Source organism: Kwoniella botswanensis, chromosome 1 (assembly GCF_036426115.1).
Source record: "Kwoniella botswanensis chromosome 1, complete sequence".
In the NCBI taxonomy this organism is placed as follows: Eukaryota; Fungi; Basidiomycota; class Tremellomycetes; order Tremellales; family Cryptococcaceae; genus Kwoniella; species Kwoniella botswanensis.
Genome location: NC_088599.1, coordinates 7,932,751 through 7,949,467, shown reverse-complemented (window position 1 = coordinate 7,949,467; position 16,717 = coordinate 7,932,751). Strand labels below are relative to the sequence as shown.

The window sequence follows — 16,717 nt, the reverse complement described above, 5'->3', positions numbered from 1 at the left end:
AGTCAGCCAAAATGTCTTTTTAGACTTTCATCCTTCTTGAACAGTTGTCTCCATAACCTAAAACCACACTATCAGGCAAGATGCCGTCCACCATCGTAGCTGCTCCTCCTATCACCATGCCTTCACCTATACCGCTAGGTGCATCGGTCCCAGCTCTCACCGCCCACGCTATCTCGGTGTCTTTGCCCACTTGGGAAGATAATATCGGATATGAGGAGGGAGATCAGAGAGTCGTAGGGAGGATGGAAACTGGTTATCCTAGATTCTTCATTCACAGAAGTATACAGAAGGTAAGTTTTGGAGGTCTGTCTGCACTGACACACCACTCAAGCTGATGTACGTGCCCAATAATTAGCTCGCCGCATTATGTTTAGCCAAATTCGGTCGACCCGACGAACTATGTATCTTGCTACCTTCACCAAAAGTAGCAGGCGAGGGACGTGATTTTCTTGCTCATCAAAATCCCCCAGTACCATCCAGGATAGTTGAGTTCGTCATTTGTCCTTCTTCAATCTCAATCATCGATACCAAATCGTTGGGAGGGGTAGATTGTATAGAATTGCAAATATTGTTATTTGACAAAGCGAATTGGTCATTTGGGAAAGCGTTCTGGCAACACTCAGGAGATGGTATATGTTCTAGAATGGCAGAAAGAGCTTTAGCTTTCCTAGGTGAATTACCAGCTGGTTCAAGCAATGGTCCTCCTACTCCACCAAACTTGGAAAGACCACCTTCGAAAGCTCCACAAACGAGGAATAAACATTATTCTAGGAGAACAAATTCTGTCCCCCCTACACCTACTACCCCCTCTGCTCCTCCTACTCCCAGATTAGAGACCAACCCCAACCACGATGATGATGCTCCTGTAGAACCCGTGAAGGAGGAATTCTTGACTTCGGATCTCACGACCTACCTTGAAGAACGTTATGGACGAAATCTGCCGCTCTTCAATGCACCGCTAGCTAAACAAGCTTTGAAAAGAAGAATCGCAGGTGGATTGTTACCGAGTGATGAGGGATATGGGAAAGTAGATGATGTGGTTAGAGGAGCAGGTTCCGGTTCCGGAAAGAAAGCTGTCAAAGAAGATGATGTGTATCTGTATCCCTGCGGTATGAGTGCCATTTGGCATGCTTTCGATATAGCTCGAGCAGCTAGGCGTAGGAAGGGTGAGAAGGAAGGAAAGAGTGTCTGTTATGGGTGAGTCGATCTTTGCATTATTATGGGAAGTAATCAATGCTAACAAAGATACATCCCTGCAGATTCCCTTACACAGATACACTGAAAATCCTGCAAAAATGGGGTCCAGGATGTCATTTCCTGGGAGCAGGAGGTACAGAGGATATACCAGCTTTAGAAAAATTACTTGAAGATAGACAATCTGACGAACCCCCTATTCTATCCTTGTTCTGCGAATTCCCATCAAACCCCTTACTCAGAAGTCCTGACCTGGTGAAGATCAGACAGTTGGCAGACAAATACGGTTTCGTGATTGTGGTAGATGAGACGATAGGAAATTTCATCAATGTGGAAGTTGTCGAATTTGCCGATATTGTCGTGAGCAGTTTGACCAAGATCTTCAGTGGTGACGCCAATGTGATGGGTGGAAGGTGAGCTATTGCATCACTTGAACCCTCCGAGGATGTCCAGCTGATAAGCTCTATTTTCGTTCAGTCTTATTCTAAACCCCAACAGTCCACTATTCGAACATCTCAAAGCTGCACAAAGCGAGATATATGAAGATAACTATTATCCCGAAGACGCAGTGTACATGGAACGTAACTCGAGGGATTATCGAGGTCGTATCAAACGAGTCAACGACAATGCATATGACGTTACCGACTTCCTCTTCAGGCGATCTTTGGCAGATAAATCCACTCCGACAGAAGGAAAAGTGATCAAACAAGTTTACTATCCTCGATTTCAGACTCCCGAAAATTACGCTCAAGCTCAGAGATTACCACCAACAGGAAAAGGAGGATTCGGTGGATTGTTCTCAATCACATTCACTTCTGAAGCTGCTTCGAAGGCCTTTTACAATACTATTGGATGTGCCAAGGGTCCTTCGTTAGGAACGAGTTTCACGTTGGCTTCTCCATATACGATCTTGGCACATTATCTGGAATTGGATTGGGCAGCTAGTCATGGAGTTGAAAGAGGATTGGTGAGGATCAGCGTAGGTCAGGAAGATCAGGAAGTGCTTAAGAATTGGTTCGAGAGTGCCGTGAAGGCTGCTGAAGATGCTGGAAGAGAGGTTGATGGACAGTAACGCGATGAGTTGTCGGATATAGGTCTTGCAATTCGGGAATATACGATTATACGTACTACTTGGATAACAATGCATTGCATATAGGACGGAAGATCTATTTGTCAGAAACCACGCACTAAGATGGCAGGCAAATGAGTATTAGATTGGCAGCTCCGTTACGTTACATTACATCCTCATGCATGACACGACTTATCGACACAATGACAAAACAAAAAGGAGGTCAACTTGAACATCTAACGAAAGAGTCAATCGTTTTTTGAACCTGCTTTTCCTCTTCCAAATACATACTGAACGGTCCCGGAGACGATCAAGCACTGCATCCTCCGCATGACACATTCGCTAATCTTTCCTGCAGCGAACTACCTCTACACATGATTGCTTAAAGGCTGATGGGAGCAGGAGGTAGGATGGCAAGAGCTATTCCCCATCGACTCATCAGCTTTGTCGTCCCCTCTAGCCTATATACAGGGTTGAACTCACTCTTAGGGAACAAAGTGCTCAAATTAGAAGCACTGAACATGCCATCCGCATACAACGCAGTGGAAAGTTGAGTAGCACCAATAGCAGTAGTCTTGATACCGCTCAACATCTGAGCTGTAGCAGCGTCGATCTGACCCGCAATCGTCAAGAATCCAGAAGCGGATGTGATACTGGATGGTAAGGAGTTAACGTAAGAGTTGAGATTTCGGACAAGTTGAGCAGCATAGTTGACAAATGGAGCGAAATCGGCCGAAGCGGTGTTTTTGACCAGAGCAGCTTGGTTGGAAAGAACCGTGGTAAGGTAGGAATAAACTTTTTGGAGGTTTTGGATCGAGTCGACGGCTGAGGCGGGTTTGAGACTTGACTAATCACATTGCACGATTACCATCAGTATTTGTTTAGATGAGATGAGAAGGGTAGAGATATTGTGAAAGGGAGAAGTCATGACTTACAATGAAGCTGTTCAAAGTTTGAACGATTGCAACAGGACTGTTCTGAGCAGCAGGAATGACCGAACCCAACAAACCTCCAGTGGTAGATTGACCGGTGGAAACGACGTTACCAGCTGTATTTGTAAGGCCACCTAACAGACCTCCAGCGGCGTTTTGACCTTGTGAGATAACTCCTCCTACGACGTTTCCAACAGTGTTTTGGCTTTGAGAGATGACCCCACTAAGGACGTTGGGGACTGTACTGGTGACTCCGTTGGAGACGTTTCCAACCGTGTTTTGACCTTGGCTAACAACTCCACCAACTACGTTACCAACCACATCTTGACTTTTGTTGATCACTCCACCAGCTACGTTTTGACCTTGGCTCACTACTGCACCAACTACATCTTGACCTTTGTTGACTACACCTCCAATGACATTTGGTATCGCTGATACCACACCACCTACAATCCCTTTGGCGGTAGAATCAACCTGACCGATTGCATTTGCTACACCACTAGGTACGACTCCACTGACGACTCCGCCAATGGGGTTGGATCCAGCAGCGCTAACGACATCCCCGATGACGTTTCCAATCACGTTCTTGACTGTTCCCGAGGCGATACCAGAGACTTGACCAGTCAAATCACCAGCAATCGCACCGGAAATACCATTGTTCACATTCACTCCTCCCATAACCGCTCCCGCTACTGATGCGGCTCCGGTAACTTGTGCGGAGGCAGATTGGACGTCGTCAACGACCGCTCCAGCTAATTTGGTGGCTGTACCAATGGCCGAACCGACGAATTTAGTCTCTTGAGCTACGACCGCACCCAGTACGGAGGTAGCTGCGGGGACAGCTGAGCCGACAAAGCTGGTCACTTTGGGGACGGCAATGGCGACGGTCGAAGCGTCGATGGAGTTCCCTTTACCTTGTCCGAGGATGTCACCGAGGTTGGGAAGACCGAAGAGAGGTGCGGCGGAAGCGAGGTATGGGAGAACAGCGAAGAGAGCGATAATTCGAGTGGCGTACATCTTGATTTGGAGTTGTTGAAGTTGTTAAATGTAGCAAAATGGGTGAGGGGACAGAAGTAGACTAGCTAAACTTGTGTTCGTGTTTGTAATGTAGGTAGTGAGCAGGATGTAAAAGTAGACTAGCTAAACTTTACTATACTTTACTTTACTAGAAGTGGTATTGGGAAATTAGACTGGCTAATTGATTGGTAGGTATATAGGTCAAAAGAGTGTGATGTCAGTTCAACGACCGGCGTTGGAAGATTAGAGTGCAAGTGAGAGATGAGAAGTTGAGTGTTGAAGGATGGAAAGGGAAGAGGGTCAGAATGGAATGAAGATGATAGTTTATATACCTGATCGTCAGCATAATGCATTGACGATGAACAGTATTGATTGTATGCAGATTGACTATCGTGTTTCTTGATCTGCTACAAACTCTATTGGCGATGTATCAGGCGTCGATACAAGTCAGGTCTTCGAATTAAGATGAAGTGTCTCATGTAAGGGGTTCTGACTACATGTACGGATTCGGGTGTGGGTGCTGATCATTTGTATTGTGTCTCCTGGTACCTGATCATCCATCAACATAGAAGTAGACTTTCAACGTACATTCCATTCAGTACTGTGAGAACCCGTCAGATCAGATAAGACATGATATGAATCGTTTTCGAATCTATTTCTGTCTTCGATCGGCGTATGCCACCAGACATGTGTCAGATATCAATGATCAATGTCAATGCGAATGTCAATTGAGTAAGGTCAGTAAAGTCAACGCCCTGTGCAATGACAGAGATCTACCCTTTCATCACGGCTATTGGGAATATGACTCATGGCGTAAAGGCTAGCCAATCATACAATCCGGATCGACCGTTCGATCCAGAGTTTTGATCGCGCATCAATAGCTCGCCCTTCTTGTACTAACACTAAATGCCTGTATATTCTCCATGTATCAGGTACCATACCAAACACCTATCTAAACCTCTAAACCTCCCAATCTCGTATATCCTCATTGGGAGCTATAAACCCCTTATCCAAGCCCACAATCGACCCTTCGCAGAGTGGACATACAGAAGCCACCAAATCATCTAGTTCCTTCCTCAACTCTTCTGCTCTACCTTCATCGATCCTCTCTAATTTCTTCTTCTTGCTTAATCCTCCACTACCTGATCCCACACCTACACCAGCACCTACCACTGAGACTGCTTGAGCTAGTGCATCGGGTATGATCATTTCTCGTAGTCTATCTCCAGCAGCTATAAGCTTATTTCGACCTCCCAGACCTAAGAGTAAATCCGCAGTGGTCGATCCGGAAGTTACCACTTGACTGTTCTGACCCTTTGTATGTCTCGGTGTTCCAGTACCGGAATGGGATGGACTGAAGTTTGACGATAACAATGCTCGAGTGGAGGGATCGGATGATCTGGATACTAGTTCATCCTGTAGCCTGAGGATACGCCGTAACGATGGTGCAGGAAGGAATTCCATGGCCTACAAGAACATAACATATCAGCTGAATGCGTATCAACAGTCTGAGAATGACTGCGGAGGCGATAGCTCACCATTGATATCAAACAGTCAGCATGGAAAAAATGTTGACAAGGAAACACGTAGAACTGTCTGATCGTCAAGCCAACACCACATTTCCAACATTTATCTCCAGGTTCCACGGTCACAAACCTATTTGCCAGACCTTCGATATCACGTCGAATCGACTCAGCGGAGGCTGTAGCTTCGTCCATCTCGGCTTTAAGCTCGTCGATCCTTGCCGAGTATTCTTCAAGTGCATTGCAAATTTCATTCTTGAAATCATCGATAACGACAAAGTCAGGGAAGAAAGGTAAGATATCCTCAATTTTGATCAAATCGGTCGATTCGAGGAATTTCATAGCACTATTTGACCGTTATGAGTTGACACACAATCATGGTGAGAAGAGGCGGACATACCTCTTGATATCTTTCTGCTCCTGGACCACATATCTAGCAATTTTCAACCACAATTTCTTTCTCAGCGTATCATCGTCATCAGGTCTATCCGCATTGATCTTTGCCAATTCCAAATCCCCTTTCTCTAAAGCTAAATCAACACTGCTTTCGTATAAACCAAGTTTGGAGTATATATGAACGCAAGGTTGTATTCGTCCATGTTGTTTACACGTTCTTAACGCATAATCCAAATCGTAATATGGCTTTTCGGTTTCGGGATCATCAGGACAAGATGAGAGGAACCGCAGCAATGGGCCGTCATCTGGATCTGGATCAGATGCGTAGAAATTTAGGAGAAGATTGTAGATGGTCGTATCGGTTGATCCTTGATTATGTATGGCATAGTGTAGATACCGTATTGCGTGATTAGATGAGATAGGTTCTTTCCGCTGTTGCTGCTGTAACAATGCTGGGATAAGGCGGCGAGGTGAGAGCGATGATTGTCGAAGCCATGAGTCGACAGTCTCTTTGGGGGCGTTTCTCATGAGGATGGATGCGAAACGATAGTACAGGTCCACGGAGTCCTATATATCATGTGAGTAGAATACACGATGATCTTACAAGCGAGATTATGGCTTACCTGCCTGTTTAACACATCAATAGCTTTCAGCCATTTCTCTTCTGTCACCCAATGTTCCACTACCTTCCCGTGATCTTTGTTGAGGTTGGCATAAAACAGGTAAAGATCCATTCGACCGTGCGACAGTATGAGCTCATATACCACTTTGGGCTCAAGATCGTTCTGCTCACAACCATCAGTTCGTCTCGTTCAGATTGCTGGAATAGCATTTATGATTTACCTGATACGTCGTGATGAAATTCTTCAGATCCTCTTCCATCAACTTTCTTTCCATAGTCAAACTCTCCACATCTGAGATAGCTGATTCGGCGGCGACAATGTCTTCTAAAGTATTACATTTACTAAGGTATATCTCAACAAGCCATGTTGCAAGCATCATCCGCTGCGTACGATCCTGCTCCTCTTGTCAGCCTATCTTCCCCGTCCATTTACGAAAAGGTTTACACTCACTCTCTTGTTGAGCAAATCCAATCTGTCGGCGAGGTACATTCTCAATGCATCCCTCTCATCCGCGTCGATGAATCTCAAAGTCACAAACTCGAAACTTCGACTAGACTTCGCATAGCACTGAGCAGCTTGGATATATCGACCTTGATCGAAAAGGGAGTCGCCCTGTCTGGAGAGCACGATATCTTTCTGAGGTAATGTCTGCGCACGATAGTCCTGAGCTTGAGCACACATCAAATTGTGAGGAAGATGACGACTCACTCTAGCGAAAGTTAACGCATCTGAGTATTCCCCTTTCTCCAATTTCGCTCTCCACACATCACGATCCTCGTTTCGCACCAACACTTCGAGTATGGATCTATCGGTGTAGATCCAGAATGTCCGAGACACAGGATCGGCTGAGAGATCAATCGCCTTCTCCTCGGCAGACTAAACACAACCATCAGATACCCTTGATTTCTTTGACACTTCAACGACTCACCAGAGGTAAGTGTTCATCCCAAACTACCTTTTCCGTTTCTCTCGATATGCCGACTATTCTATTAGGATACAGTAAGAGCCAGTGCCACTGAGTAATCGAGACGGCGATAGGTGTAGGTGGAGTCGAGGTCGAATTGGAAGATGCGTTTCGGTTGAATGCCGGTGTGGACGGATCATCAAATGATGGATACGGGATCAAAGAAGGTTTCGTAAGGATATCGGATGAGAGGGAGGTTGCAATGCTCGATGTGTATAGACCAGGAGCTAAAGTTCTATGTCAATTACTGGCTCTCCTGGAGTTGAGCAGCCGAACGACTCACCGGTCAGCCAAACTAGTGCAGAAGCAGGTGGAAGCGATGAAGCCGATTGACCTTCAACCGAAGGGATGTAGAATTTCAAAGAGGAATTTGGTGGATCTCCCGGCAGTTCTTGGAATTCTGTACCCAGCCAGAGTCAGTCAAATTTGGATCAGAGAGGATCAATTTAACTTACTAGGTGTACCATCTCTCAGCGGCTTGAAGACCTCTTCAGTCCATCCACCACCTTTTCCTCCAGCAGTAGTAGAGCTGACCAAACCCTGGATCTCATACATCCTTTCTTTCGTAGTGATGACGACCCAGGCTTTCTTTTCCGTCCCCTTCTTCTTGTTAGATCCACTTCCAGATGAACCAGTGGGCCAGAAACCAAATCCAATACCAGTGACAGGCTGTTGATCAGGTAGCGAATAAACAGTCTGTAGGTCTTTCTCAGTTGGTTTACTCATCCCTATCGATACGGATTTGAAGATATCGTCCTGGGGAGGAAGGGGTAACGAGAGTATTTGACCTGTCGTGGTTCCCAGGAGAACATCTGTTGAAGGTGGAGTAACTATATCTCCTTTGCCATGAGGCTGGCTACCAGTATCTTGACCGTTACTTTCTGAAGAGGTACTTCCTGAGATAGGTGACCATCCCACAGCCGTTATACTCTGTCGCAATCTCAGAGGTCTAAGTCGTCTAGATTGCACAGCAGCATTTCCAGGACTTATAGGTAGGTAGAATGTATCCCCTGTGTTGGTGGTTATCAATAGATGTCTGGCTGTAGGATCGGCATATAATTTGTCGATAGTCGGTGTTACTTGGAGTGCAGGACTTCCCTTCTCAGGTGCAGGTTTCGGTAAATCAATCGTAACTAAATCTTCAGGATTTTCCAAGTCGATGATTACGATTGAGAGAGGGGCAGCGGCGAGGAATAAAAGGTTATTGGCTGCTCGAAGATGAGTAAGGGAAGATGGGGGAGAATACTGGACGAGGGATAACGAGAACAATGGTGGTAGAGATGAGGGGGTCTGTGACGATGGTATGAATCCTGTCTCGAGCTGCATCGAGCGTCAGCAGCGATCTGCTGTCCTTTTTAAAAGGGTTTGGCTATCTGAAGACTCACAGCTCTAACCATACCTGTATCCTGGTCTTCTTCCTCACCATCATCCACCTCGAAACCTTCATATCCTACATTCTCGATACCCCCTCCTCCTGTAGTTGGAACCTGCGCTGCTCCACGATAAGCACCTGATGAAGAGTAGCGGGGCGGTATGGACGGCCCAGATGAATGTTCCACGACTATCACAAGATATAAGCTAGGTGATCTGAATTCAATAGACCTTGTATAAGCTTACAATCATCTAGATTGGACATGATGGTTTGACGGAATCGGCTCTTATGGCGAATCCCAGCATCAACCGTCGGAAATTGAGAGAGAGCTTGACCTCGATCAGAAGACGACGGAGCTTGCTGGACCGGTCAGTCACGTTACCCGTTGAGTACAAGTTGATAAGTATAAAGTTGGATGATGCAAAGTATGTTAGGCAGATGGAAGCAGTAAGATGGATGCAACGAGTTGATGCTTGTTGTCATCTCAAAGGTGTGACGTTTGTGCGCGGCATTCTCGGAATCTATACAACCGACAACCCATCATACCTCATACCTCATCGACAACCGGATTCATGGCATGGTGCTAAGAACGATGATCAATGCATGGTGTATACAATGGAAGCAGCGATGTGCAGCATATGGTAAAGTGCAGGACATCTCTTAAAAGTACATTTATCACGCCATCTCCTCATCATCCCATAAGAATCTGATCGTACCTTCGTTCTTGCCCATCCCTTCAACAGCTTCATCTCCCTCATTTCCATTTTCAGTCCCATTGTGGTTACCGGCAGCCGTCCAGCCTAGGTAGGTGGGTGGTGCACCAGGTCTCCTATTCCTCAGCTCGATCTTCAGCTCGGTCAGAGTTTGTGTTGTCCAGAATAATGGCAGAGGAAATGCAGTCGGTGATGATGCAGTGGTATTTGCAGTCTGAGACGACGAAGGATTTGGCTCTTTAGGTGATACCGGAGAAGGTGTATGAGCAGTTGGTAGACTGTCGGGTAGGGACGATAGAATAGTGGTATATAGATCAATGAGGTGATGAGCGATATCTAGAGGTGGACATGAGCTGTATATCCTACCGTTCGCAGTGATATGGAAAGCTCACCATCGATGTGACCTGCTGAAGCCGAATACTCCGTTTCCCACGGTCCGCTTTTACCCAGCAGTCCCACCACTTGAGCGGCAGATGGTACCCCACCAGACACTGTGCTATCATCGGAAGGCAACTTGGTCGTCTCCGATAGGAGTAGAGAAGCAGTATATATCGATCCAAGCGCTATGATATGCGGAGGAAACGATAGAGGAGCTTGAGTACGATGACTGAGCAGTGAAGTCAATCAGTTAGCGGATGCAACACACTCAATACGCATAGTCAGTAAGCTTACCAATCCACAGCTACTTTCCAAGCACTCTGACAGAGGTCTTTCCCCACTAAATCAAGCTTTCCATCAGCGCTGAGCATACTTGTACGAAAAGAAGAGTACTTACAACCTAATTTCTTGCCAATCTTGATGGCTCCCCTCAAACCCGTCTCTACACCAAATTTAAATCCCATAGTTTCCAATACCAATCTTTCACAGGCCAACACTCTTTTCCTCTCATGTTCAAGACCATTCGCTTCTGCCGTAGCTATATCGACTGTCCCCTTTCTGACCAAGTTCGGATATCGGATTGGAAAAGAAGCAAGGATGATTTCTCGGGGTTTCTTGATTGTATCGTGTAATTTGGAAGAAACGTATAATGTCGAAAGAGCCACTTCCTATATGTATGCAGTTGATCAGTCTAGTCATCTGAGAGGAGGAAGGAAATAAGGAAGAGTGACATACAACATAGTTGAAATCCTTGTAAGGGAAGAAAAGGTGAAATCGCATGTACAGCGTCTGAGCAGTGGCTATCGTTCTTCTAGGGCTGTACACAGATGGCAAGCCATATCATCTAAGTTGAAGTCGAAACTGAGAAGGAGTTTGGGGGAAGCCAACTTACAATCCACATCTGACACCGACAGCATCTATGAACCCACAAGCTTGTTGTCTCACTTTCTCTTCTCGGGATACACTCAACTTTCCTCTTTGTTTGGCAGACAGCTTCTCCACTTCGACAGGGGTGAAATAAGGCTTGAAATGCTTGACGTGAGCTTTCGAAGAGGATGAAGCTGCCATGGCAGGTGATCCTTTGTCTCTCTGTGTTGATTCCTTCTTAGATTAGCTTGGAGGACGATGAGGTAAGAAGGATGTAGACATTGGCTGCATCTCGACTGTAACCTTGGCTAGTGATCATGAGCCGTTGAGTGAAGGCTGCTTACGTAATCAATCAATCTCGCACCAAAAAAGTTGGAAACCACATCCACCATCGGAAGACGATGAAGACCAACAACACCAATGCAACGTCTCTCCAATATACACCAACATAAGAGGACGGGTCCCAACAGCGCTGTGGAAGATCAGTGCAGGTACATCTATCAAGATCCCACCATTTGTACGTCGACCATTAGGTGGTCTACTTCGTTCAACCGGAATTCGAGTATACCCTCCAACTGTGTCTATCAAAATGCCAAAATCACCTTCAATGCCCCCTTTACCACTCAATGGTCTATTCCCCATAGCCAAGCCTTCAGGTCCGAGCTCGTACGTATATTCTCGTCCTCTCTGCCGGCCGGTTAGCTGAGGCTAATGGCTTATCGCGTTGATCACATAGGATGAAAGTGATAGACTCAATCACATCGCTCTTACTAGAGTCCAAGTTATTTGACGATCCTGAGAAAAGGAAACATGCGAGGTTTCAGAAAAATAAAAAGAAGAATACGGCTCATCTGGGACTGAAGATTGGTCAAGGAGGGACATTGGATCCTCTAGCTGACGGTGTATTAGGTGAGCCTCTTGTCTGGCTGGATCATAACATGGAAGAGATAAGCTGACTTAGACCATTATCCACTAGTCATTGGCGTGAATAGAGGTACGAAGCATTTGAACAGGTTTTTGGAATGTACAAAGGTGAGTATCAGCTATTCGACGAGTCACGGTCAAAAGGCTGATTAGGGAATCTATGAAGGAATACGAAAGTATAGGTTTACTGGGATGTATAACAACTTCTATGGATTCTGATGATCCCGTATTATCAACATCATCATGGGAACACGTTACAAGGGAAGATATAGAAAAAGTTTTGGATAGGTTCAGAGGAGAGATAGATCAAGTACCTCCCATGTGAGTAATATCCTGTTCCCTATCCATAACATAGACTTACAGGTTTATGCTAATGAGTTATGTTGTAGCTTCTCGGCTCTTAAGATGGATGGTAAACCACTATACGAATACGCCCGAGAATCCAAACCCCTTCCTCGTCCGATCCCCACACGTAAATGTCAAGTATCAATTGAGTTAATCGATTTCAAACCTGCTTCCGTCACACCAGGAGACGGTGGACACCAATACAAATGGCCTACAAAGAGATTATCAGAAGATGAGAAGAAAGTGTTCAGGAAATTGACTGACATTGTCTCTCAAGCTGGTACAGAACCTTCTAAACCTAAAGGTACAAACCCTACTATATCAGAAGAAAGTGCGTTCAATGGGGATGTACCCGAGTCCAAACAGGCAGAAACGAAGAAAGAATCTTTTGTACCGGATTTAGAAAAACCTGATTATCCTGAGATATCACCTATAAATGGTTTACGACCACCTACATTTACCGTCAAGATGACAGTTTCAAGTGGGACGTACGTTAGGTCAATCGTACATGATATAGGGGTAGCTCTGGGCTGTGGTGCACATGTCGTGAAATTGACAAGGACGAGACAAGGCGAATTCTCGTTGTATGGTGATGAGAAGGTTTTGGCCGCATCAGCATCAGCATCAGCATCCGGGGATATTAAATCGAAGACAGAAGCTCCATCGGAACAAATCAACCCAGGAACAGACGCTAAGGCTGAAGAGGAGGAGATTCCAGGACCTACGAATGGGTCTATACCTTGGTCTGTGTGGGAACGAGCCATCAAGGAGCGTGAGGAAACTGTCAAAGCTGAGAAACAAGAGAAGGAAGAAGCTATCATGTCTGGTATGAGTGCTGAGGAGATCCACACAAACTACTCGCCAGAGGCTATCAAGCAGAGGAGGTATGAAGGAGGATTGAGAGAATGGGAAGTCGAAGTGTTGAGGAGATTCGTCAGTGTGCCTGTACCACCTAACGGGGGGCATGGTGAAGGTCATGGCAAGAAACAATATTAAGTACAGTACAGTGCATTTATAGCATTTTAGATATGTGTTCTCGATTAGGATATGTCATTATGTATTATGTATAATTACAACATTTTATCTGGACGTAGACCTAGCACATGCACTTCTTTAGATACTCTGAGATGTACGTTATCGACTTCCCAGCCGCCTTTAGGTTGTTTCTGTAATATAACATCTTGGTATTTGGTGTTGATACGTTCGAAGAGATCGCTTGAGAATGGCGTGTGCTGGAAATTCGATACGCTCGATGAGTCGGAAGTACTCTGGTTTTTTGTGATACGATCAGAAGAAAGACCAGGTGTATCTTCGCCCTTGACCTCTCCATCGCCTTCGTCCTCTTTCTGATTGATCAATGTCCATCCGAAGGAAGTATGAAATTCTGGATCTTCATGATATTTCGGTAAATGATGAATATCCAATGAAGGATGAATCACTTTATCCAGTATCCCCTCAATCTGAACATACCATAACCATCAGCTAACTTGAGAACATTTCGGTAACCAGAGAGCTGACTCACTTCCTTCGCGCCGGCTCCTACACGCAGAGCTAAAAAAGCTCTTCCACCACTTCCTTCTTCACCCCCACTAAGGCGATTATAATAGATTTTCATCTCACTTGCGAAACTCAACTTGAACTTGTTCAGTGTCTTCAATCGGCCAGCCAGGGAATTGCGGAACGGTAAGATCTGATCTCTTCGAAGAGGCAATGGATGGGTCAGGGAGATATGTAAAGAGGACAAGAGGGAATGAATCGTATGATTCGGTAGTTCATCTTGAATACTTCTTAGTATTTCTTCTAGTACCGCTCGAAGACCAGATGATGGTTTGACTATCATTTCTATGAGCTTTCGCACAAGAGGTATGGAGGTCAGATGGGCTCACGAGATAAGTAGACGTGAGTATTGTAATCCCCATCTACGTATGGTCGAGTACGTCGTCGACCTTGATGTAGCGATGGGTCGTCTTTTGGAGCTATTATTGTCTTCTGAGTCAGCTGGAGCCAAATGCACGGTATGGGTGAAGCTGGACATACCTGTCTCAAAAGTTTCGGGGAGAGAAGGTAGCTTCTTTGGTCTATATTTCGCGACATGCCGTATCAGCAGAGAAGATTATGGGGGTTTTAAAATAGAGATGACTTGGACTTACCTTTTCGAAGGACGAGCCCAAGCTACTTCCTTTCCTAGGCGCTTCACCTTTGAATCTTCGATGATGCCATTCTTGTTGGATTTTTGATTTTCATGCTCTGATTCTGACGCAGAAGACGAATCGTAATCTACCAGAGGCATCGGTCGATCATAACATGTTTTGACAAGAAGATAAGATAAAACTGAACAGGAAGAGTGATTGAGTTCGGTTGTTTTGATCGAAAGAAAACCGAGGTTTTGGCTGATTTTGTGATTTTTGGATTTTTGCGATATGTTGTCTTTCTCTTACTTTTCACTTCACATCTGCTAATATAACCTTCTGAACGGTATCATTCACCAGACTCGAGCTCAGAGGCAAGCTCAAACATCTGGATCATTTAGGTACTCACGATGCACTGGTACATCTCTTTTCTACGACCACCTCCCGTGTCAATTACACTCACCACCGAAGAAATCACAATAACACCTCAAGTAGCCAACGACCTCAGAACAGAGTAAGTGAGTGGTCTGCTTTCTCACGAGAACAAAACATGCAGAGTCAAAGGCTGATGATGTGTGTCACTTCTTCAGATTACGCTATGATCCAACCCCCCTTCAATACATCTGGCAAAGACTTACGCCCTCCCTATCGCCTCCTACCCCCGCGAGAGAACTGACTACATTCATCCCTCCTCAAAGCACCTACAAACCTATATCTGTACCTTTACCTGCGGGTGTACAGATAGGCGAATCATGGCGATTAGGTTTATTCTCCCCTTCACCCTCTACGTCTTCCTCCAGACATCCTTCATGTAGCTTGATGTCGCTATGTGAGGATGATGTGGGAGTAATAGGTGTATGGAGCGAGGGGATCGATATCGTTCGTTCTGATTTATCGAACAAGGGAGCGGTGAGAGGTATCAATGGTAGCTCCAAAAATGGCAAAGACAAGGAGAAAGAGAGTAAAAAAGGAAAAGGAAAGGAGAAAGATGATGGACCTAAACAAGGTAGAATCACTCGAGAGTTTACTTTACCCCTACAAGCACAGGAAGACGGAGAAGAAGGAGAAAGCAGGGAAGAGATGTTGAGGATAATTGAGCAAACTAGTTTCGATCTGGATAAAGTGAGCTTCACTGGCATTGGTCCATTCACCGAGATGGAGTAAAGCTAATTTCAAGCATATTCGTAAACAGAAAATCTGGGATTCAGGTCTAGCATTATCATCGTGGTTCTGGAAATACCTGCCTTATTACACAAGAAACGAATCTACTTCTCATCCTGATGAGCTAGTCAACGGAGTATTTGATTTATTAAGGAGACAAGACGGTTTGGATATACTAGAGATTGGTATGTCATCTTCATATTCATATTGTGCATTTTATGTCTTACTGTAAGCTGACCTTTCTCTTTAGGAAGTGGGACAGGTCTGGTGTCTATCGCATTATCATTAGCTATCAAAAGGTATTTACCGGAGGTGAAGCGGAATATAATAGCTACTGATTTAGGTATGTCGTTCCCGCCTAATCCTTCAAAATACCCAAGAATGCTGAACTGATAAGTCGAGTAGATACGGCCATACCCCTTATGAATGAGAATCTCAAATTCAACTGTATCGATATAAAATCGAATTCTAACGGTAACAACGTGAATGTCAGAGCGGATGTGCTGGATTGGGACAAACCTTTACCTTCATGGGTATCAGTGGATGATCATTTACCAGAACTGGTAATGTAAGTCTGCAATCACTCCAACTGCGTTATACTCATACTTGTACTCCATTCTGATCATTCGGTTTACGTTGATTTGTTTGATGTAGCGCCGCAGACGTAACTTACAATACGTCAGCTTTCCCCTCACTTCTCCAAACCCTCATTTCCCTCCTTACTCCATCTTCCGATAGAATCCCAATATTGGTATTGGCGTACAAACAGCGTGATCCATCTGAAAGGGATCTATGGAAGATGTTGAACGATAACGGTATCAAGATGACCTTGGTGGATAAAGTCGTGGGTTCAGAGATAGATCAAGGTGAGACGGAAATTTGGATAGGAAGGATGAAAAGTTGAATGAAACAGATTGAACCTGTTAAATGGCTGAGTCAGTTGATGTACAGTAGAATAGTATTATCACATATGGTTTAAATGCATACAACCTAAATTGATTTATTATCTTCGACTACTTCACTTTGTACTCTATAAATATCTGTATTTGCACGAACGATTATATTGCGATCTGATATTGACTTATCTACAAAAAAGGACAGATAACCCTG

General features: G+C 45.0%; 7 protein-coding genes across 7 annotated transcripts; 3 read left to right on the top strand and 4 right to left on the bottom strand.

Annotated features, from left to right (window-relative positions):
- Nucleotides 1-80: 80 nt before the first annotated feature.
- L199_002992 (uncharacterized protein) lies at nucleotides 81-2,266 on the top strand (the record flags this gene model as incomplete). Its single annotated transcript, XM_064888729.1, has 4 exons — nucleotides 81-290; nucleotides 356-1,197; nucleotides 1,260-1,607; nucleotides 1,672-2,266. The coding sequence occupies 4 exons, from the start codon at nucleotides 81-83 to the stop codon at nucleotides 2,264-2,266; spliced, it is 1,995 nt and encodes a 664-aa protein (XP_064744801.1).
- Nucleotides 2,267-2,645: 379 nt separating this feature from the next.
- On the bottom strand, nucleotides 2,646-4,212 carry L199_002991 (uncharacterized protein; the record flags this gene model as incomplete). Its single annotated transcript, XM_064888728.1, has 3 exons — nucleotides 2,646-2,683; nucleotides 2,747-3,110; nucleotides 3,199-4,212. The coding sequence occupies 3 exons, from the start codon at nucleotides 4,210-4,212 to the stop codon at nucleotides 2,646-2,648; spliced, it is 1,416 nt and encodes a 471-aa protein (XP_064744800.1).
- A 960-nt stretch (nucleotides 4,213-5,172) lies between these two features.
- On the bottom strand, nucleotides 5,173-9,354 carry L199_002990 (uncharacterized protein; the record flags this gene model as incomplete). The annotated part of the gene is made up of 12 exons (XM_064888727.1): nucleotides 5,173-5,679; nucleotides 5,751-6,081; nucleotides 6,136-6,698; nucleotides 6,755-6,916; nucleotides 6,975-7,148; nucleotides 7,205-7,402; nucleotides 7,463-7,630; nucleotides 7,683-7,945; nucleotides 8,002-8,118; nucleotides 8,174-9,038; nucleotides 9,104-9,279; nucleotides 9,336-9,354. 12 exons carry the CDS (start codon nucleotides 9,352-9,354, stop codon nucleotides 5,173-5,175), a joined length of 3,543 nt encoding a protein of 1,180 aa, XP_064744799.1.
- A 411-nt stretch (nucleotides 9,355-9,765) lies between these two features.
- On the bottom strand, nucleotides 9,766-11,249 carry L199_002989 (uncharacterized protein; the record flags this gene model as incomplete). The annotated part of the gene is made up of 6 exons (XM_064888726.1): nucleotides 9,766-10,139; nucleotides 10,196-10,410; nucleotides 10,476-10,521; nucleotides 10,579-10,849; nucleotides 10,917-10,998; nucleotides 11,074-11,249. The coding sequence occupies 6 exons, from the start codon at nucleotides 11,247-11,249 to the stop codon at nucleotides 9,766-9,768; spliced, it is 1,164 nt and encodes a 387-aa protein (XP_064744798.1).
- A 388-nt stretch (nucleotides 11,250-11,637) lies between these two features.
- Nucleotides 11,638-13,313, top strand: L199_002988 (tRNA pseudouridine(55) synthase; the record flags this gene model as incomplete). Its single annotated transcript, XM_064888725.1, has 5 exons — nucleotides 11,638-11,714; nucleotides 11,785-11,957; nucleotides 12,025-12,080; nucleotides 12,139-12,293; nucleotides 12,362-13,313. 5 exons carry the CDS (start codon nucleotides 11,638-11,640, stop codon nucleotides 13,311-13,313), a joined length of 1,413 nt encoding a protein of 470 aa, XP_064744797.1.
- Nucleotides 13,314-13,387: 74 nt separating this feature from the next.
- On the bottom strand, nucleotides 13,388-14,607 carry L199_002987 (uncharacterized protein; the record flags this gene model as incomplete). Its single annotated transcript, XM_064888724.1, has 5 exons — nucleotides 13,388-13,777; nucleotides 13,840-14,150; nucleotides 14,204-14,293; nucleotides 14,355-14,395; nucleotides 14,468-14,607. The coding sequence occupies 5 exons, from the start codon at nucleotides 14,605-14,607 to the stop codon at nucleotides 13,388-13,390; spliced, it is 972 nt and encodes a 323-aa protein (XP_064744796.1).
- Nucleotides 14,608-14,856: 249 nt separating this feature from the next.
- On the top strand, nucleotides 14,857-16,511 carry L199_002986 (uncharacterized protein; the record flags this gene model as incomplete). Its single annotated transcript, XM_064888723.1, has 6 exons — nucleotides 14,857-14,960; nucleotides 15,037-15,568; nucleotides 15,639-15,792; nucleotides 15,858-15,950; nucleotides 16,013-16,175; nucleotides 16,262-16,511. 6 exons carry the CDS (start codon nucleotides 14,857-14,859, stop codon nucleotides 16,509-16,511), a joined length of 1,296 nt encoding a protein of 431 aa, XP_064744795.1.
- Nucleotides 16,512-16,717: the final 206 nt, after the last annotated feature.